This window comes from Ovis aries, chromosome 1 (genome assembly GCF_016772045.2).
Source record: "Ovis aries strain OAR_USU_Benz2616 breed Rambouillet chromosome 1, ARS-UI_Ramb_v3.0, whole genome shotgun sequence".
In the NCBI taxonomy this organism is placed as follows: domain Eukaryota; kingdom Metazoa; phylum Chordata; class Mammalia; order Artiodactyla; family Bovidae; genus Ovis; species Ovis aries.
In genome coordinates, this window is record NC_056054.1 from 84,761,824 (window position 1) to 84,784,775 (window position 22,952).

The 22,952-nt window shown below is 37.3% G+C and overlaps 1 protein-coding gene across 6 annotated transcripts in view; it reads left to right on the forward strand.

The window, feature by feature from the left end:
* NTNG1 (netrin G1) overlaps nt 1-22,952 on the forward strand; it is a 377,746-nt gene that overhangs the window by 292,187 nt on the left and 62,607 nt on the right. For 3 of the 6 annotated variants that reach the window (XM_004002252.6, XM_042251638.2, XM_042251642.2), the window contains exon 6: nt 19,797-19,964. The exons of 2 other annotated variants lie outside the window; for them this stretch is intronic. In XM_004002252.6, the coding sequence (XP_004002301.1) occupies nt 19,797-19,964 (168 nt within the window). Of the gene's footprint in view, nt 1-9,214; nt 9,281-19,796; nt 19,965-22,952 lie in introns of all 6 variants that reach the window. One more of the 6 variants, XM_042251650.2, reaches the window with a different exon arrangement.

Sequence of the window (22,952 nt, forward strand, 5' to 3'; positions counted from 1 at the left end):
ATGGATGAACGGAAAGTAGTTCTTTGGCGCTGGGGTGTGTTTCTGTTCCAAGTGTCAATCGTGTGTTGCATGGAATTTCTAACTGTTTTGCTCACTTGACATCTCATTCGGCCGCCTCCACCACATGCCCCATCTTTGAGCATCAGCAGATGTTGACCTTTTACACACTGAATCGGGAAATTCCAGTTTTATTTTGCTTTGTTTTATTTTGAAATCAGTGGTGACCTGAAAGGATGCTTTCTTGTGCCTTTGGAAAATGTACTAACCTTTATTCAGGAAACTAGGAAAATTTAACTCCTTACTGTCTAACCAAAACCCTCTAACAAACAAAGTGATAGCTTATTCTCTGCTTTCGTGATGCCTCTGGCTGTTCTGCTAGGAGTGCAATGGGTGTTTCCTCGGATTTCTCAGGCAAATGGTATAAGCACTTCCAGGGGTCACCCAGCATCACATATGGCTAGCTTGCTTATTGCCTGGCTTTAAAGTGAAGAGATTTGCCATAAAACCATCAAACATGATTGTATCTTCTAGCCTGCTTCAATGGCATTTGCACATTCCTTCTAAGGACTTATAAGGTATTCTCTGTGTGCAATGGTGGATTCCTTTACTCTCCAATGGGCAAGAATTCATACATAGATGACTCCCTGCCTGTTCAAGAGGGCATAGAAATGGGGTTTCCAAGGTACAAGCCGGAAAAGAGAGATCCGCTTGGATTTTCAACCAAGTTTGGGCATTTACCAGGGCTTTTCCCTTTATCCCAAGGAAGAAATCAATGAACGTAATTCCACCAAGTGATAGAAAGATGCCATGATAATAGATATAACACTCATGACATTCCCATCATCAGGGACAATGAATGATGTATATTGTGACATAAATTATTGATGTATGTAACCATAAGTTCACATACATTTGCTGTATACACAGTGATTAAAAATTTTGAAGGCCTGATAGGTTTCAGTATAGATTTCAAACTGTCAACCCCTATATTAAGGTTCAAATGCATGGACAGAGTGGTCATCCTTTCCGATCATCTGCTAAAAATGTTTTTGAAACAGATTTCCCATTAAGGTCATTTGTACCTGCTGTTGTCTGTTAGGAAATAGATTTCCCAATCATCCCAAAGGTACTTGATTTAAAACTCAGTCATTTTGATGTGCTTTGGCTGTGGCTGAAAAATTATTGGTGATATTTTCAGCAATTAATGAATCCCAAAATAAATCTGTAGCCATTTGAGCCTATGAGCTCTGTTTTTTCTTTACCTGATGCAGTAGTAATTCATTCAAGTTTCATTTTTTCAATGTAAAATATATCATGCACTTATAAGTAAACATTCACAATTTTATCCAAGTGAATATTTGTTGATGCTGATGATCCAAATTAATATTTGATTTGGTGTGGATGTTTTTGTTCAAGTGATAAACTAATCATTATAACAGATATTATCTGATCTTTAGTCCTGAAAAGCAAGTGATTTCACAAATTACTCTAAACAGTATATTATAAAAAAATGGTAATTAGAATAACAAGAGTTGGCCTAATGTGCAAAGTAGCTTTGTGTGAGGGATTATCAGCTGAAAAGCAAGTGATGGAGGTTAAAGATAAACATGTCAGAGGTTAAAGGTAGATCATCCACTGAAAACTCATGTCAGGAAACACAACTTTAAAAAACTTGAAATTTTTTTAATAAACAAAGCCATTTCTTAGACTAGCAACAAAAGAAAAGATGTATGTTGACATTTTATGAACCCAAGTGTACATTGTTTCCTTAAATTACCTTCAAATGCTTGACATCATGTTTTATAAAGTGTAAAATATTGATGGAAGCATTTGGCTGTCTCCTCCTCTTCAGCTATTCAATTTGAAATAACAATTTACTTAAGATAAATATTCTACTTTCCTGCTTTCTCTTATAGTGAGCCTTGCCTTCATCATAGAATTAAAAATTCATCTCTAATTTGATTTAATTGGTAGGACCATTAAACAAAGGAAGTGGTACCTGCAGGGATCCATCAGCCTGTTGAGAAAGCTCAGAGATGTTTTCATACTTGAAAACATTTGATGCCAGTTGGAGACCTTATAAAAGTTGTTTCCCATACAGCATCCAAATATATTTTGTTCAGTACCTATTTACTGTAGAAACCTGGACTGTGAGGAAAATAACAAGGTTAATCATGTCCCCCCTCAAGGGTTATTAGTAATCTTGTTCATGCTATCCAGAGAGCTGCAGTGTTTGTTTGTTTGTTCCCTTTTAATACTTCTAAATCCCCCAAATAAAAGTTTCATTTGAATTGCCCTTTAGGTAATTACGTTTTATATAATGAAGAAAAAAATTATCTGACTAGAGAGGCTATATGGCAGATTGTATGGTGTGCTACATTAATTTTGATCTGTTTGCTGATGTTCTAGAAGGAAAGCTAAGGTCCCAGGTGAAATGCCTTTGGGACTTTATTATATCATGTATCCAGTATTCTCATCACAGATCCATTTCATATTTGTGTAACTAGCATTTCGCATTCATGAAACCTTTGTGGTTATCCTAAAATTGAATGAACATTAGGACATAGCTGCTCCTTTAATCTTGAATAAATTAAATATTCCAATGATGCGGGGGATGGGGAAGTAGCACCTAGCTTAAAAAAAATCTGAGAGGTTTAGTCATCTTTAGCAAACAGCAGTTGCCCACCTTGGTCAGATTTGGCTTTTTTCATATATTAGCCTTTTCCCAGATATCTTTAGAATGCCAAGCCACTTTTTAAGTGTGAGCTGATATCTGTACCTTTGCTGGTATCTCCTTGTAGGGGCATCTGAAAATTCCTAGCTTAAGCAAAGATTTACCAAGATCTCTGAAAGGGCCTATAATGAACTTTCTCAAACTTGTAATTGTGAACTAAGAGTGAGGTATCACCGAAGTCTTCTTGGAATATCAGTAGGGAGCTGGCCAGCTAACTGTTCCACTTCCTGGGAGATGTCCCCACATGTCTACAGAATTCCATTTTACAAATGGTGACTCTCAGCCTCAAAGTATCCGAGTAACTTGTCAGATATAATAGGGCCAGGAAGGCCTGTCTGACTCCAAAGGCTGTGCTGGCAACATTATACCAAATGGAAGAGGTTAGAAAGAAAATTTCTATATTTATTGACTCTGACCTCAGACTCTTTCCTATCTAGTACATTGACCCGTTTCTGTGTGGGAAATTTTAGTGTCCTGAAGAAAAACCGAAGTTCATTTTCGATACTTTACTGTGTGGTCAACAGAAACTACATTAAAATGTGCCCTTCCTCTACCACCATCAATGATAAACATCCTCAAAAAGCTGAGGAAGAGGGGAAATGTGAGATGTTATAGAACATGGGATAGTTCATGAAATTTAGCTATGCACATTGTGAAACTTGCTTGTACATAGTCTGTGACAGTACAAATTCCAAATGTTTTATTGACATAGTTGCTTAAAACAAGCAAACAAAATTCTGTGTGTCATCGTGAGGACAGACTTAGCACTATCGCATTAAACTTGGTCTTCCCCAGCAGGTTAATAACGCTGTGTTTCTGAGAGTAGGCAGCTTACTGTAAAGATGGTGGAATTGCTCCAAGGCCCCAGGGGTTCTTTATGAAGAGCTTAGGGTTTTCTATGCATTCCTTCATCGACATCAGTAATGTTTCCAAAACTCACTGAGGAGCAAGAGCCATAACTACAAATCCAAAGGGACCCGTGACTCTGTCTCCACCCGACGTTTTCCGCATACACTCCTGGAAGGAGAATGTGTAATGAAGGCCCACGAACCTCCTCTCTAGCAGTGGCACCCTGCTGCCCACCGTATTGTAGAACCAAAATGTTTTGTAAAAATTAGTGTTTTTAGGAAAACTGAAGAGCACTCATACAACATCATCATTTTATAGGCAATGCAACTAAGGCTTAATTGAATTGTTAAAGTCATCTGGATAGTAGCCAAGGCAGGATTCCAGTTCAACGTTCAGGTTCCAATCTAGGACTCTAGAATTCATTCACCTTCTCATTTAAGTAAATGACTAATGTATTAAATATTAAATACCACACAGTAGACTATTGTAAGCGGAAAAGTACATGGAAAAGCATAGTCACAATTTACTCTGGTTTTAAAGGGTTTCCACAAAATGCGTTGGAAGCTGCCTGTAATTCATGCTAAGTGGGTATGTGTAAGATAGAAGACAGTGGCTTTCTGATGTAAATGAAGTGTTTTTAACCTTCTGGTTCAAGCTTGCTTTTCAGCTTGATTCACTGTGGTGTCAGCAATAGATGGTCAGGTTTAGCAATTCCAACATATTTCTCTCCAACTTACAGTGCAGAGCTTTCCTTGGGGCACAGAGAAGAAAAATTGTCTTCCAAAGCCTCATTTTTATAACTAGAATCTGAGTTTTTCTGACTCTTTAGTGTCACCAACCAAATTGTCATGTAAGAGTTTTCTGAGTCTCCTTAATGGGGGAAAAAAAAAGAAATTCAGGCAAGTTATATATTTGATTAATAGGCTAAACTGATGTGCTCCTAAATTTAAAGAAACTCGGAAATTTACATATTATCTTTGTGTTAAAAATAAAATCTTTCCCACAGTATTCCAAAATAATTTCTGTTGCTTTCTGGACAATAGTATTATCAGTGTAGGCCCTAGAACCACATTATTCCTAAAGTAAGTTGCATCTTAAATAAACTTTTTAATATATCTGAATCACTTGCTTTGGGAACAATTAAGGTTACAAGAAATAGGGGAAGCACATTATAACCCCTGCTTCAGTTTAGTAAGAACTGTTTATGCTATAATAATTTTTTGTTACAACAGCAACCTTAAATAGAATAATAAGAGCTAACACAACATTGAAAATCAACTATGTGTGCTCAGTTGCGTCCGACTCTTGGTGACCCCGTGGACCTCCACGCTCCTCTGTCCATGGACTTTTCCAGGCAAAAATACTGAAACTGGTTGCCATTTCCTACTCCAGAGGATCTTCCTGACCCAGGGATTGAACCTGCATCTCTGGCGTCTCTTGCACTGGCCAGCAGGTTCTTAACCACTGTGCCACCTGGGAAGCCCTGTGCTTCAACTATGCTTCAATAAAAAAAAAAAAAAAAAAAAAGAGCCAACATTTCTTGAATGCTCAGTACAATTACAAGCAAATATTAACTCATTCAGCCTTGACAACAACCAGCAGGTAGTGTCATTGTGCTATTTTACATACAAGAAAGCTTAGACACAGAGAAGTTAAGAAACTTGTCCAAGCGATAAAACTCGGATTTAAATCCAGTCCTAGTTCTATTTACATGCAGCCTATCTTAAATAAATTTACCCTCCGTAGATGTTGCCTAGGCTTCCCAAAGATGTAATTTGAAAATTTATCAATGACAATAGAGTAATAGTATATGATGGGCATTTCAGATATTCTTTTTCTTTGTAAAGGGGGGATAGTTTTGGTGTATGCAATCTTTGGTCTCCACCTTCACCGAGCTAAGGTGAGATCGTCAAGACACGCTTAGTCCATTTTTCCAGGTTTGTGGGATCAGGATCCTTGAGAACTAGGAATTTCCATAAGAGGCTATTTTTGAAGATCATCAATACATGTTTAGTCCATTTTTCCAGGTTTGTGGGATCAGGCTATTTTTGAAGGATTGGCCATCTACAATCCCACTGGACACATATGATGATCCTTCCCCTTACCTCAGTAATAATTTCTCAACTCCAGAGTGGGTTTCACTATGATAGTCACAGGTCCACAGTTACAATGTGTAGCAATAATTTTTCCTTCCACACAAGGGATTCTTAATCCCCTGAATCCCCTAGATTCTACAAAGAACATGTACCTCATTCCAGTGGGCTTTATCCTTCCATGAATTTCAGCGTGACACCGCTAGGTCATAAAAGAACCATTGGGGTGATAGAACTTCATGGCTGAGAGAAAACACAGACATCTTTTAGTCCAGCACCTTTACCTTACAGATAAGGAAACTGAAGTCCAGGGAATTAACTGCCTGACAACTACTTACCAGAACTGGGACCAGATCCTTTAACTTCTGATTCCTAATACTTTTTGCCTTGCAACATACTAACACTTTGAGACCTTCATATGGACACGAAGATACTTCTTAGTAAATTCATGAAAGAATGGAATTTTAAAATTCTGCAATAGTTCACCTAGAGGTAGTACCAACGCTTTTGATGTGTTGTACTTTTTTTTCTGTTTGCAGTCTCTTAACTATTTGAAATCAATGGCCACTGGCTAAAAATTCTCAGAGGCTTCATGTTATGCAAGGACTTTTATTAGAATTGAATATGATAACATAGAATTTGTCTTAATTATATAATTAACTTACCCTCCAATGTGCCTAATTTACTTCTTGGAATTAAACGTTAGTAATATTGATTGAATATTTATATGTGCCAGGATCTTTGAGTAACAAGAGTAGCCAAATAGTAACTGGCTGATTGAAAGTTTTCTTGCTTGCCTTTGCAGTTATAAGACAAAATAAAAATTCAAAATTTTAAGATGAGATATTAAATTTGAAAATTCTATGATGAGCAAATATTAAAACATGTACAAACAGTACCATGCTATAGGAGTTAAGGGTCCACACATTTCAATATATTTTTTCAAGACATTTTTCCTCCCAAGGAAGAGATATCACACGTAAAATTTTGTCCCACTAGAGACATGTATAGATTAGGTTAGGATTTCTAAGTAAATGCTGGTGATTGTGAGTTTTAATTTTTCAGGAAGGTTAGGCATCCCACCCAATGAAAATCATTTGGAAAAAAGAGTCTGTATTTCAAAGAAAATAGAAAAGCTACACTCTCCTCTTCCCCAAGAAACTATCATAAGTACATAATACAGAAGAAAATTACCTTCTAGGTAGGAATCAGATTATAACTGAGGTGTATCTCTTGATAATTTCATACAGGTCAAGCAGTTAACAATTCAAAAGTAGAATCACCTACATTAGTTTTTTATATATGTAGGAAGAGCCTCAATATGGAACCTCAGTATCTTGGAGGAAAATCATAAAAGAGTATAAATATAAAATATAGGCCTAAACAAAGATTTATTATACTAGAATATGGAATAGAGCTTAATTTATAAAGTTAATTTTCAAAACTCACTTCTAAATTGGTTTAGTGTAAAATTTTGTCTTCACTTAAAATTTCCTGGCAGAGCTTAATAGCAAAATGATTAATTATAGTATTACTTTCACTTCATCAGGTAAACCAAGCCACTGAATACTTAACATTAAACTTGCAAGCAGCACCCCCAGATATGACCTATATTTACCTCTCCTACAGATAAAGATGGAGAAAACCATTTCAGAGAACTAAATTGTTCCTAATTTGATGCTAATAACATACATAAATATATTTTCTATATAAAACTATAAGTGACTTGAAATTTTTTCTAAATAAACAATTTCTAAAAATCACTTGTTTTTCAAAGTGACTATCACAAGTAGGCTTGTTCTGTTAATTCCATTTCTCCCCATCACCAAAGTACTCACATGGAAAGTAATATTCAGTCAATAACTTGCATATCTTGCCTACATATTACCAAATATCTATTTACTTAGTAACACCTACAGATGTGGACAATTATTACATTCTTTTTTCATAATTTCAGAATTCTTTTTTTCATAATTTCAAAATTCATAAATTTTGAAGATACAGCGATATCTAACCCTTTGCTTTTACGTGGATGTAACATACACACAGAGCAACAGTAGATCAGCTTTTCTAATAAATATTAAAAAGCCAAAGTTACAGTGAAAGTTCCGTGTCTTGCAAGAATGTTATTCACTATAATCTAATTATGAGGAAAACAGTCTGATAATACCTGTTTACAGTAGCCTACCCACTTGATCAGAGAAGGCAATGGCACCCAACTCCAGCACTCTTGCCTGGAAAATCCCATGGACAAAGGAGCCTGGTGGGCTGCAGTCCATGGGGTCACTAAGAGTTGGACACGACTTCACTTTCACTTTTCACTTCCATGGTTTGAGAAGGAAATGGTAACCCACTCCAGTGTTCTTGCCTGGAGAATCCCAGGGACAGGGAAGCCTGGTGGGCTGCCGTCTATGGGGTCGCACAAAGTCGGACACGACTGAAGCGACTTAGCAGCAGCAGCCACTTTATATCAATTACTCAGTTATTAAATATTTCCTTCTGGAAGTCTTTGCCCTTTCTCAAAGGGATTCAAGTTAATTACAGAGACAAGAAGTAGACATAAAATTTATCCACATATCCATGAAAAATAAGGAACACAGGAGGTCACATGCTATAGCAGTTTAGAGGCAAGAACTCTCCTTGTGGACTTGGATGGCCTCAAAGGATCACACTAGAAATACAGTTTTGATCTCAGTGAATGGCAGATTTGAGTCATGAAATGGCTGCTTTAATAGTTATGTTCTATGTACCTTAGCAAAAATAGTTTTAAAGCACTCTGGTTATTTTCCTGCTTTTCCAGTCATTTCTTTTTAAACATGGGTGAATCTAAGGAAAAAATAACATTAATTCTTAAATTTACAATGTTTATCATTATTTCTGGATTGGAACCAAAAACTTTGGAGATACAGTTTCAGTTAAAAATGTCACGAAAACATATACACACCCATACATACAAACCTGAGATATGATCAGAGTACCTTGGTCTGTTTTCCTTAAGCCAGAATCACCAGTAATCCTTCTCTTTCTTTCTCTGAGAAATTGCGTAAAAACAAATAGGAAATAAATCCACTTCTTTGCAGAGATAATGGCTCACACTTAAAACATACCCTAAAGAATCTCTCCTGAAGACTAATGTAACCAGCTCATATCTGTAAATATAAATTGCAGAGAATGGAATTCTCAAGTGAGAAATTATTTCTTTCCCGTTATCTTCCAGTTTCAGGCAGCAGCTTTATATAATGATTTGAATTGCTGAAGTCCCTATTTAGTTATTTGTAAGAACACTCTACTTTATTACAAAAGTTAATACATATAGCTTTGTTAGGGAACGGGCTATATATTTAATGTCCATTCAATGTTTTGGGAATCATCAATTGCTTGCTTTTGTCTGGTGTGGGAGTCATGTTGTGTTAAGTGCATCACAGCCAAGTTAAAGAGCAGATGTGTGGTTTGTGTCTTTGTCCATTTAGTTTTCTGTTTAAACCAAAGGGTAATCTAGCTGAATATAACAAACCCTGATTTTTCCTGATGCATACAGATCCTCCAAAGTTTAATAGGAAATGGCCGAATATTTCTTCCCTTGAGGTTTCTAACCCCAACCAAGGTAGGAGCATGTCAAATTCCTACTGATATAAAATCCCACGTTTAGGGGGGAAATCCCACATTCTATTTTTTTAAGCACTAAATAAGAGCATTATCATCAATGTCATGCCTTTGAAAAAAATCATAACTCAAATATTTTTTCTAATATGAAGTGTCCCAGAAGTATTCTAGCAACAAGTGTAGGAAAGATTAGATGGCATGGAAGCTATAAGACCTTTATCAAGTTTACATTGAATGTCAGCCAGTCCCAAGAGAAGTCTAGTGTTTGTTGCCGTCGCAGTGGGGAGTATAAATAATACATCTTAAAAACTTTTGAGTGGCTCAGATGTCCTCACTGTCTCCTTTTTGCTTTGCTTAAGTAAACTAACTGGTAGTTTAGTTGTATTGAGGGTTAGGGAAAATAGTGAAGGCAGTACTGCAACCCCGAAGAGACCTGTTTTTTGCTTTTTTTTAAAACTATGGTTCCATATTGATTGACAGGAATTTGGATCTTTCTCTCCCACTCTCCCGCTCCTCTTCCCTTCTACATCATAGTGTATTTTCTCTGTCGAGGCTTTCCCTCTTTTAATCCTGTATCAATTAATAATTTCTGTTAGGATTAAGAACAACCTGTTTTCTTTCTATCCTTAGAGCCGTAATTATTTTCTGACTTCTAACATCATAAATAAATAAATAAAGGAAACTGAAGACAGCAGTGTGATTACAGAGGAAAAAATAGAACCTTTAAAAACTGGCCAATCAAATTCATCAGATGCAGTGTAATGTTAAAATTACATTAACATCTAGCCTATGGATATATATAGCCATGTATAAATAGTTCATATTAATAGAAAGTTGTCTTCTTTTGCATCTTTTCTTCTCACACGCACAAAAAAAGGCACATCTTTGGCTTCCACCTTCCTTTGTTATATACAGGATGTTCCTTTTAAGCTCTAATGAACACAGATGGAAGAGGAAATAAGCAAAAGGAGAGACCAGGAAATAGCTGCTAAGCAAAACAAAATATATTAGCAATTTGTTGAGGAGTCAAATTGGAAGGGCTGCTTTTTCAGTCCTTGATCAGAGTGATGAAATCAAGACTGTCCTAGATACATGTATTACTAGCAAATAGAATTATCTTAATCATCTGCTCCAAATTATTTTTTTCAAATTTCTACATACGTATGTGGAAGAAGAAATACAGATCAAGCTCACCCCATTCGTATAATTTTGTGAAGACTGTGGGGAGGTTTAGCGCCTTTGCTCCTTGGCAAGTTCAATGAGAGCATCTTCAGTGAAATGTCACTCAGTATTTCCCATTGAATTTCATAGCTCAACAAATTATACAAGACAGGATCTAAGACTTAACACTTCACAGTGAGTTTTCTGCTGAACAAGATTATGCATTGTTGAAAACTTGAGTTTTGTGCTGAACAAGATATACATTGTTCAAAACCTGAAAGAGACCCTTTTATTATTTTTGCTACATTTTCTGAGTGTCACAAGACTAAAAGCTTTCAGAAATAATCTTTAGTTAATATTAGTTGCAGTTTTTAGAATGTAGATAATGAGTTCAAATAAATTTATTTGAGAGGTGCACAGTTGAATACAGTGCTTGAACTTGAAATTTTAGCTAAAAGTGTACTGTCTGTCAGAGGTCAGTTCTGTGCAGGTGTAATTTATCTGGTCAACATCTGCAGAAAGCATCAAGCTCTATCCTGTTTTTGCTACTTTCACAAGTGGCTATTCATGAATAACTGAAAAACAAAAGCAGGCAAACTTAAAAATTCCTGCAATTAACAAACTGGTATCATAAAAGTAACAATTGTTAGGAAAAGACTACATTTTTGAAAGACAGGTTCCAATTGACTCTGAGGCTGAGATCCAGGTTCTGCTAAATGGTTGACCATTGTTAACTATGTTCTGTGATGTCTAATCAGTTCAGCAAAAGTAATTTAACTGGTTTATATGCAGATGGGCTACTGTTACACAGAGAGAAAGACATGGTGAATTGAGTTAATGATGTTACTAATTAATTCAACAACTCAACTACTATTATAAGAGAAAGACAATAGAGGATCCTTATATCCATAATGTTATTGAAATAATCTGCATAACTGGATTATTTATTTAAATGGTAATTCTTTTTGCATCTGTAAATAAAGCTTCCAAACTTTATTAACAACAAAGTCAAACCATTTTCAGCCAAATACAAGCTTTCTCTGTGATTGAAATAAACTCCCAGAGGCAACAGATACAAAGAGTATCTACTTTTCAAGTGGGTTGATGATAAATAATTACAATTTGAACTTTTTCTCTGTTGTTTCTAATGCGCTGTTCATTCTTTTAAACCTATCCAGTTGCTCCCAAATTAGCTTTGTCAACAGTTTCTTCTGTTCAAGTTGCAAACCACAAGAGAGGTAGGAATTCTTGGATTCATACAGTGATTTCATGGTGTTATGTGTTGTGAAACATTGCACTGTATGAATCTGGAATATCTGTGAAGTGTACCCATCAGCTTATTGGTGAGGCATGTTGATTGATAATGATCAATGCATCAAATAGTACTGAGTACTGTCATAAGAGGAGAAAAAGCTTCACTTGGAAATTTGACTGCTGCAAATTTAAAATGCTGCAATATTTGTTTTCTGAAAGATTAATGTGCAAATCAGAATTATAACACTTTAGGTTCCTGTTTAGAACATGAATGTTAGAGCTATTAACATTGTTACTCATTTGCATTGAAACTAAGGAAACTCACAGTGAGTTTCAAGAACGCTTTTCATGAGAACAGAATGGCAGGTTCATGTATGGTGCCCATTTGACAAATGACATACCTTGGAATTTCCACTTCCCAACATTGTTTGAACGGAATTTGAACAAATACCAGTGAAGAGCTACACTGGATTTAGCGTTGATTATGACCCAAAAATAATCGTTACGTTACTTTCTTCAAATGAAAGTGAGCAGAATCTCGTCTGTGACTCATGAATGGCCCATTCCAGCTGGCATCTGTCATCACATCTTCACAGACTGAAGATTTTTCAGGAAACATAAAGACTCCTGTTTTTATTTCACCATTTTCCTTTAAATGTCCTATGTGACAGGTGTCTTGTTTTCCATCCTTGACTGTTGGGTACATGTCATGTTTCTTTGGGGGGGGGGACGTGGTTATTTTTGTTTTTCATAAAACATCTCTTACAAAGAAATGTATTTATTAACAATATATGGATTTGGTTTGACCCACTTGGTGAAAATGATAATTACAGCTTCCCTATTCCTTACTGAAAAGAGTCAAATCATTTTCCAGACTTTAATCAACTTGAACTGGTCCTGCCGTGGCATATCCAGTAAAGGAGGAAGCTGGGCAGAAGATGGGAAAGGGAAACTGACAGGATATAAAGCATGTCTTAAACTTCCCTCACGATGTGCTTTTACATAGCAAACACTGACAGTACCCTTTAAAGAGGTATCCAAATGGGTTTGAAATTTGGAGAACTAAGTTCTTCAGGAACAGAGCAACCACCTATTTGGGCATGTGTACGTAGCTTACTGCAGTCATTGACACCATGGTAGTGATGTCACTCCTTACCTGTGATAGGCAGACCTACAGAGAAACCAAGGAGGTGAAGGAGAAAGGAACCATTAGAACCTTTACAGAACCCTTCTCTTTTCTGTCATGTCAAAGACTGCATATACAAGAGGCCTCTTGACTTGAAATTTGGACCCTGCATTATGAATCCCTAGTTTCTTGGGCATCACAGTACTAATGAGATCTGAACACATCTCCAGAGGCAAGAAGAAGCCACCTAGTGAATTAGAGATATCATAGAATAATCCACACTGTTATCAAATAATATATATGGAAGGGCTTCAAAAGGTACATAAGGTTGCAAGACAGGTCTGGGGGTGAGGTAGGAACCAGGAAAATGCTGCAGCCACTTTATTCCCGTGCCTGGGGGTAGCCCCTGGAGGCTTGGTGACTCTGCTAATGTAGTGAACGGAAACTGCTTTTTAAGAATTACAATTCTTTCACCTAAAGTCTTTTCCCCAAATCCTCTCTTTTTGAGTGACTAAAATTAATTTTCACCAGCTCTGACTTTGAATAAGCTTTCCTCACTTGGCCCCAAAATTAATGGGGGCAGGAGGAGAAGGGGATGACAGAGGATGAGACGGCTGGATGGCATCACTGACTCGATGGATGTGAGTCTGAGTAAACTCCGGGAGTTGGTGATGGACAGGGAGGCCTGGCGTGCTGTGATTCATGGCGTCGCAAAGAGTCGGACACGACTGAGTGACTGAACTGAACTGACTGACTGATGCCACATTCAGGGTCCATTATCTTATCTTCTGTGATGTATCTTGTATTACAGTACATAGGTAAAATAATAATGGAATTGGAGGAAACATGGGGAGTAGTAAGAAAGAAGAGACCAAGACATTTACCCCTTCTCCTAGTCTTAATATTCTTTTTCTTTTATTCTTTCTCTCTAACCTTTTTTCTTTTTTCTGTAACTCCTACCTACCGAGGCCTTCCCCAGCCAATTCCAGTCAGAAAGTCTTTAAACCTTAGAAGAGATTTGGTTCTCTCCTAATCTTTGACAACTTTGAACTCTCCTTCTGCTGAAACACTGCTAGCTTTTATTGCTCTTAACGAGCCAGTTCTTAGGGCTTCCTGGGTGGCTTAGTGGTAAAGAATCCACCTGTAATGCAGGAGTTGCAGAAGATGCAGGTTCGGTCCTTTGGTCAGGAGGAGCCCGTGGAGCAGGGCATGGCAACCCACTCCAGTATTCTTGCCTGAAGAATCCCATGCACAGAGGAGCCTGGGGGACTACAGTCCATGGGGTCCCAAAGAGTCGGACATGACTGAAACAACTTAGAAGCGTGCATCAGCCAGTTCTTAAGTAACATATCATCGCAACTGCCTTTTATGATGTCATGTATGTCACATGGAGGGATTTGCTCTCCCAGGGGACTCTTGGTTGTCACAGCTTAGGAGTTGCTATTGCCTCTAGTGGGTAGAGGTCAGGAATGCTTCTCAATAGCCTACATTTAGGAAAACCAATAATTATTTGCCCCAGATGTCAGTAGTGCTGAGGTTGAGAAACTCAGCTCCATACTCTTTAGGCCTGGGCCTCATTCTTGTTGTCCCCTGGTATAAGGTGGTTCTCAATCAAAATGCATTGCTGTGCCATACTATGCAAATGTTTTAGCTTGTCCGCAGTAGTCAAAACATACCTGAAAAATAAAATAGAGTCTACAGTGTGATTTGAGATGGAAAAGCTGGGTAAAACCATAGCAATTTTTTGAGAATTTCCTTTTTCCTACTGAACTTGATCTGTATAGACATATAGTCAACTCTCAACTAAAATATTTACTGACTCAGTTACAGCTTGATATATGACTGCTGTTTTTCTGAACTCTTTAATATATGGAATATAGCCAGACTCTTATGGCTTTTGAAATGAATTTAAGCATGACCTTCCTCTGTGTCTTCCTCTGTTTTCCAAAAGAAGATGCTTCAGGATCCTCACTGATTCACTGACTCACTGATTCATTCATTCAACATATTTTGAGTGCTTAGTATATGCTCGGTGATGTGTTGAGTTCTGTTTACCTCTGTGAACAAAATGGACACACTCTGCATGCACGTATTTACATTCAAAATATAGGGCAGAAATTTTTAACATAATTTTCAGATACTCTAAATACTCCAAAACTTTAAATAGGAGGAGGGGGAGATTAATGTGTTTGAGTCAAGAACTGTTATTTCAGATATTTTCTCTGAGCAGAGACCTAAAAACAAAGTGAGGCAGCAATTCACAGGGAAATCTGGGGGAGGGGTAGGTCAGAGGAAACAGCAAGTGCAAAGGCCCTGGGGAAGTGCTTGGCAAGTTTTCAGAGCAACGCGGAGGCATTGTACAGTGAGCGAGGAGTGTGACAGTAGAGAATCCCTGGGAAGCCAGGGGCCGTATCAATTGGGAATAAATGAACTGTAATTCTGCCTTTTATTCTGAATGAGGCAGGAAGTCATTAGGATTATGGGCAAAGGGATGTCATGACCTAATCTAAGTTTGGAACCAGTTACTTTGGCTGCTGTGTCGGGGAGACCATCACACGGATGGAAGCCAGCAAAGCAGTTTGAGAACAACAGCAGTAATCCAAGTACTAAGAATGAGATGGTGAGATGTAGAATGTATTTTCAAAGAGTAGTCATGAGGATCTGCTGATTGGTTGGTTATGGGGGTGGGGAGGGGAAGGGAATGAGAAAAAGATTGGTATCAAGAACAACTCCAGGAATTTTGATCAAAGCAATTGGTGGAATGGAGTTGTCATTTATCAAAATATAGGGCTGGCTGCTTATGTAAGTAGCAGATTTGGGAAGGATAACCTATGAGCTCAGTTTTGAATGTGTTAAAATTGAGATATCTATTAAATGTCCAAGTGGAGACATTAAGAAGGCAGTTGCATGTATCGGTTTGGATGAAGTCTCACCAACTATCTGGGAAGTTGGTCTAGGCTGGAAATAACTATTTTGGAAAAGTCAGGTGGCACAGTGGTAAAGAATCTGCCTGCCAATGCAGGGGAAGCCAGTTTGATCCTGGGGTCGGAAAGATCCCCTGGAGTAGGAAATGACAACCTGCTCCAGTGTTCTTGCCAGGAAAATACCATGAACAGAGGAGCCTGGAGAGCTACAGTCCATGGGGTCACAAAGAGTCAGACAGGACTGAGCAACTAAGCATGCACACACACACAAAGTATACTGCTGCTTATAAAGTTATGAGGCTGGGTAACAAACCCTAGCTCTGGGTTAGCCTAAAGAGCAAATAGGCGCAAGGTTTGAGCCCTCAGACATCTGAGAGGATACAAGAAAATGCAGAAGAGGGGGGAAAGCAGTGATAGGTGGGGAAGGAAGTGAACCAAGAGAGAGTGGTGTCCCAGAAGCCCCCTGATTCGGAAAGGGTTGCCAGAAAGCCCTATGGTCATGAAGTTAAAGTGAGACTTGTTTCGAAACAGTTGGAAAGAGGCCCAGCCACACTTAGCTGCTGGGGTATAGACATTGAGAAGTAGAGGGTTGGATTTAACCAGGATCAGATTTTCCCAGGAGTCTGTAATTGAGGGTGGGAATTTGGGGATGAGGAAGATAAGACTACATAAAAGGAAGTGATTAAAAGGATTGGCCACGTACTCTATACTTTGTAAAAAAGAGAAAGGATGAAATGGTGGGTAAGTGAATTAGAGGACCAGTGAATTATGGACTATTAATATCATCCCTTCTGGATCTTAATAAGATTGTGCAGCTCTAACTGTATCATTAATGATCATTCATGGATTCTGCGCCTGTGTGAAAAGACTAGTTCCTAAAGAATGGGAAATTAACAGAAAAATTAACAGAAAACTGAAAAGTAATATAGAAGTTTAATCATTACATTTGAAATGTCTTGAATTTATATAGTGCTCTGGTGTTTTTGAAATCCCTTTCAAATATCTTCTTCTCATTTTGCATTCTCAAATATACCATGGCCAGAGAAGACAGATTTATCAAAGTCTCAGAAGAAACTTAGAAGTTTTAAAGGAATAAAGTTACTATTAGCTTGTTTCTTAGATTCTAAAGATATTTAGAATATCCACATATCTTCTGAAACAAGCTTATAATATTGAGTGTTTAGCTGTGTGCAGTTTTGTATATAAATTATTTCTATAATTTATATTATTTAAATCTCCCATCAAAATTGATAAATTAGTTTTCAAATGAGACCCAGAAACAAATAGTTAATGTCATATAAATGCATATTGTTTATTGCATTCAAAGAATAGTAGGTAACAGTGAGTTTCTAACATGGATTGGGTCTTTATTCAACTTGAATGTCTACAGACATGTGGTTTTTTTTTTGGTGGATAAAGCTTTGTTAGGTGAAGTCCAGCATGTAGTGCTGGCTGCTGGGCAGATCTTACCCAGAAAGGAGCCGTGTTATGAAACTTCTCCAGCCCTGTTCTCACCTATTCCCCCATGTTATGTCTGCGCACAGTCTATTCTTCTCACCGGAAATGCTCATTTCCTCCTTTTTTTTTAAAAAAATAAACCTTCCCTGCCCTCATAGAATATTCAATTTTAAGTTAGTTTTTCCTAATTTTCCTCAAGTTAAATGAATTTCTCCTTATATCACTTTGCATATCTGTGTGTGTGTTGCTGAGTGTGTGTGTGTGTGTGTGTGTGTGTGTGTGTGTGTTTTAGCACATCCTCTTATTTTTTTTCTAGTTATCTGAGCGCATTTGTCTTACCTTGAACAAGCATCTTGACAACAATAACTTACTTCTGTGTGGTTCTGAAAAGTTCCTAGGATGAATTTATGTACAAAAAAGATTCTCTTAAAAAAAACTGTGTATTAATCGCATTAGGTGCACAGAGTGCTAACCTAGGGCAGGGTTGAGTGAAGAGCAAAAACCACTTAGGGGCATCTTCTAGAGAGGGAGAGCCTGAGGCCCTGAGTACCCACTCCTCGGGAAATCCAGGCCGCTCTGAAGAAGTCCTTGGGAAGCAATTAGATCTGAGATGTGGGTCTCCTCCCTGAAACTACTGCTCTGGGGTGGCTCCAGGCCAGAAAGATTCTCCCTGTTCCAAACCCTCAACTAAGGAAAGTTGGAGAAGCCCTTTGGGTTTCTGAGGGAGTCAGAAATGCCAGCCTAAACTAGGTTGAACTCAGGGAGATATAATGTATGGGGGTGAAATGTTTGTCTTCTAAGAGAATTTAATTTGGTGATACATAATTTTATTATTTTTCTTGTTGCTGTTATTATTACTAATTTGGCATGACTTAGACTATTTGCAGGATTATCTTACCCCACCTCCCATATGGCCTCCTTCCAGAACTCTCCTCTCTCTGGTTCCTCCGAATCCCCTCTCCCACTCTGCATCCCCAGTACACCAGCACACAGTGACAAAGCTGGCCTGCAGTAAACAAAGGGCCTTGCCTTCAGGAACCTCCCATTCTTCTTGCCTTTCTCTTAAGCACCTGGGGTCTCTAAGATGCTAACCTTATTCCTGAGTATCTCCCAGTCTTCACTGTTTCCAGTGTCCTCCTCTGCTTTTATCCAAATTTGATTTCATTCTGTTGGGACCTTGCCCTCAACTCTCTGCTGTAATAACTGGCTGTCATATAAATGAATCTATACCATTCTGATGAGTGGCAGATGTTAATTTAAAATAAAAATCTAATCACCCTTCTTCCTTATTCATTTTGATGACACTCATTTTTACTCTGGTCATCAAATGCAGTGCTTCCAAAATTTTATTCTAGGGCAAAAGAGTAATTCAGCACTTTCCATTGTACCTAACACATAAACCAACTGAATAAATTACTTATTGCATGAATGAATGGGCTCAAATAGTGACTGTTTGGCTTCCTGGTGGGATAAAATAAAAGCCAGACATTATTGAGAGGGGTATTTTTAGACAAACAAGGTTTGCAGTTTCATAGTTTACTTCCTTATAATTGTGACCTAGGCCTACCCCCATATTTTGAGAAAACAACACAGATTCCCCACCAAGTTACTTGTCACACTTTCTTTCTATCTGATTTAATAACTACTGCACCAGTAGAGGCTTTTTTCTTTTTTTCTCTTTAAAAAGTTGAATTAGTTTGGTTGAGATACAAGAGAGAGACAATTGAGTCACTCTCCACCCTTCCACAACTCCTTGGTCTAAGTATCACCATCACCCTTAACCCTCAGAGGAACCTCCAACACTTTGAGAAGACAAAGAGAAATCTAAGGGTACAGCAGCTGCCTGACTCTTATTTTGGAGTAGACTTAGCTTAAAACTTGCAAGAAAAGGAAATCTTAATCACACTCTTTTCATACCAATAATCTCCCTGTTTTTTATATTCTCTCTCACACATAAGCAAACATGCAGATTTGGCCTGATGAAAGGATTACAAAAAGCCATATTCTCTTCTTACCGATTGGAAGGAACAAAAATAAACAATTGTTTAATTGTCTAGACTCGTATTAAATTTGTCATGATTTCTTCTATGAAACTCTGACTGAGTTACTATCTTGACATAAATGATAATACGGCTCTAAACAAAGGAGTCGTGAGTGATGGCAGAATCAGGCCTTAGACGCTGACAGTCTTTCCTCCTTCTCTTTTAAGACTGCAAATATGAAGAGGAAATGAAGGAAGTGATGCAAAGACAGTGAAGTTTTTAATGTGCAAAAATTAGACTTTTGCATCATTGGAAACAAGCTTTCCCAAATTTTAAAAGGTGTACACCTGCAAATGCTTCTGTTCATATTGTCTGCCAAGAATTAACACCCTCTGATCATGTTCTGAATGTCCAACCTTTCTCTCCTGCTTGAAACAGATGCTACTTCATGCCAGTCACAACCACCTGTGGTCACCATGTGTCATGTGGAATCACATACATGTAATGCCATTCCGCCATCTTTTCTCCACTTCTCATTTTATCTGAGCATGTAGTGTGCTGAGACTCTGCAACTGTATACACTCTGTATACATTTCTGTTCTTCCTTGCAAGATTGTGAATGCTTCGGCCACTCCAATCGATGCAGTTATATCGATCTGCTAAATACAGTCATTTGCGTGAGCTGTAAACACAACACTAGAGGGCAGCACTGTGAGTTATGCAGGCTGGGCTACTTCAGAAATGCTTCTGCACAGCTGGACGATGAGAATGTGTGCATAGGTCAGTTCCATTATAATTTCAGCTATTGTTCTGTGCCTTTCAAGCGATGGGGAGCTATTTAAGGTGGAGAGGCTGGTGGTTTGCACCACAACTGAGCCAGAATGAACTTTCTTAATGGAGAAAACCTCCTTGTGGTGGACTTGAAATTCACTTGTGCTGGTTGAAATCATAGTTGGGGGATGTATTTTGAATCCTTTCTTTATTGTTGCTTTAAAGATGATGAGCTGAAAAATCATGTTTAAGAGGTAGAAAATCTTCTTTTTGTTTTTCTTCTTCTTTGTTTTTGCATGAAATCTTAAAACCTGGTCATTTCAACCTGATCTTAAAGTCTTGAAGTTGTACATTCTGCTTTCAAAATGTAAACTCATTTTAAGAATTTTAATTATAGATATGGGAAACTAAGACACAAGCTTTTGTAAATAATTGGTAATCAACAAATATTGATTTTAAATACTGCCATTTGGAATTGAAGGCCACTAGGAACTGGTAATGTAGAAGTTTACTTGACTTTTCCATCCACAGTAATGAAATTCCATTTATTGAATTTTCCTATAGCCCAAAAGGAGAAGCAATTTTTCAAAACTGCTCAAGGCAATTAATTCTTTTAGTTTCCAAAGTACAGGAGCCCTGGAAAAACAGGGCCACAGGGTTCCCTTGAGCATTCCTTCCACCCTGTATGACTACTGATCATGTCAACGCTGGAGAATCAGGTGCCCTTCCCATCCAAAAAAGCTTCTCCGACATTTTACAATGAGGAACCTATCTTTAAGAAAGGGTGGTGATGCAAAAATAAATAAGAAATGGAATTTCAGTTCATAATGTACTTTGGAGAAATGCATATATTCAAAATGGTGAAGGGTAGATATGTATCTATTACCAAACAATAGGTAATATATAGGCAACCAATGTTAAAAGTAGATTTTTTTCACATAGAGAGTAGATAGAATACACAAACTGAAAAATGAAAGGTGGTCCTTTCATCAAAAAAAAGGCAGCAAACTAAGATCTGCAATTCTAAGATCATTGTTTTCTAATCTGATTGTCAAGGTTGTATAGGTATTTGCCAAGTGTCACTTAAAATAGCTGGACAAGTTTTTTTCAGTTAAAATGGGTCAAGTTTTATAATACTGTTCATGTCTATAGTATGTTCTGTTTTTCAAAGTGCTTCCTTATTATTTGTGAATTAGTGGAGAAATCCCTGGACTTAGAGGCTGGAGAGCTGGGTTCAAGTCCCAGTTTGCTATTTAATAGCTGTGTGCCTTAGGTAAGTCATGGAGAACTCCTGGTCAAATTGGTATCATATGGGATGCACAGGAAATACTTGGTAAACTGTGAACTGACTTGCAATTTTTTTTTAACTTAATCCTCCTTAACAAAATTGTGGTGGTAAGTATTCCACTGATAATTTCCCCTATTTTCTAGTTGAGAAAAGTAAGACAGATTGACCCAAATCATACAGCTTAGTAAAGAGTTAGTTTCCTGACTTCAAAATTGAACTCTCTCCCAACTACCGGGACACAATTAGCAAAGCTAAACTTGTCAGACTTTTACTTATGGTATGCTTTTAGAACGAAAGCAGCAATTCTACTATAAGCTTGTGAACAGAAGTTCAATTGCCTTTATAACATTTGGGTTACAAAGATTTGAGAATATTAGTAAAAACCAAAAGGTACATAGCTGTCTGAATTTCAGATGCAGTTACATTTTGCTGAATGTCATTTGTAAAAATATATAAATGTCATACTATAAATGTGGAAACAAGTGAAAAGGTAAAATAAATAGGAACACTGGGAACAAGGGAATAAAACCTAATAAGTTTTTTCAAGACACAAAACATTGCAATAAGGAGTAAATGTTTTACAATAGCAATTTCATATTATTTTAAATAAATCAAATAAAAAGACCTTAAAAGAAAATATTTTATTTCATAAAATTTCTCATAGCAGGTAATTAACAATATCCCAGTATTTTTACTCAGAGTACTCTATTCTAATGATGTCTTCCCCTTTTCCTATTCTAAAGTAATCTGTGAACTACAAAATCAGCACTCCTATCAAGTTCTAAGAGGCATAGTTCTGTTATACATCCATATTTGATTATACACAGACAAGAAGCTAACCACTCAGTTTGTGTGTTTTAAATCATGTAAAATAGAGATGAATGGAAAGCTTAATATACATTATTCTGTTTATTTCTACTTTTTAAAAAAAATGAAGAGCACACTTGTTTTCTCCCTTTCTAGAAAGTTTGTTAATTAAAATTATAAACCTTGGAAAGATTTTATTTTACAGAGGTAAATATATCCCTATGTAGTATTTTATACTCTTCAAACCAAGTAAAGTCATTAGTAAATACAAAGATGAGTATTTTTATATACCATTAAAATTAGCTACAATATCCCCTTCACATACCCAAATTCTTTAAATTGTTGCCCTTTTCTTAAGAAGCAAAACTGTTTTTAAAGACCGAACTGAAAAATTTGACTAGCTTGTATGTTCTACAGTCTCTTTTGTCTTTAGTCGCAGTAAACATTCAACACCTTCCTTAAAGACCTATAGATTCCACTTTTCCCACTTGAGGGGCCAAGTGTAGGGCCATCAGGCTGCCGGGGCACGAGGCTGAGGCTTGGGTTTCCCCTCTGAAGGCCATTGGAGGCCTGTGGCTCTATTACCAAGATTTGCCCCATAGGGCAGCAGGAATCTAGTTGCTATTTTCTACATTTAAGTTCCCTAAAGGGCTTGCAGTAGGACTAAGAATTAAATTTGAGAAGATACACCACAAGTAATTGAGAGTTAATTTTAATACCACTTTGTATAGAAAGCACTAATGAAAATGAATGGATGTTTACCGAATTCACTTTCGCAGAATTAGGCACTAATCTCTGCAAATTTGAACTTCATCTAAGCCACCTTAATAGTTAAGTGGGGGAAAAGGCATTTGCCATTTCTTTGACAATTGGCAATGAAATCCACCACCCTGGTTTTGAGA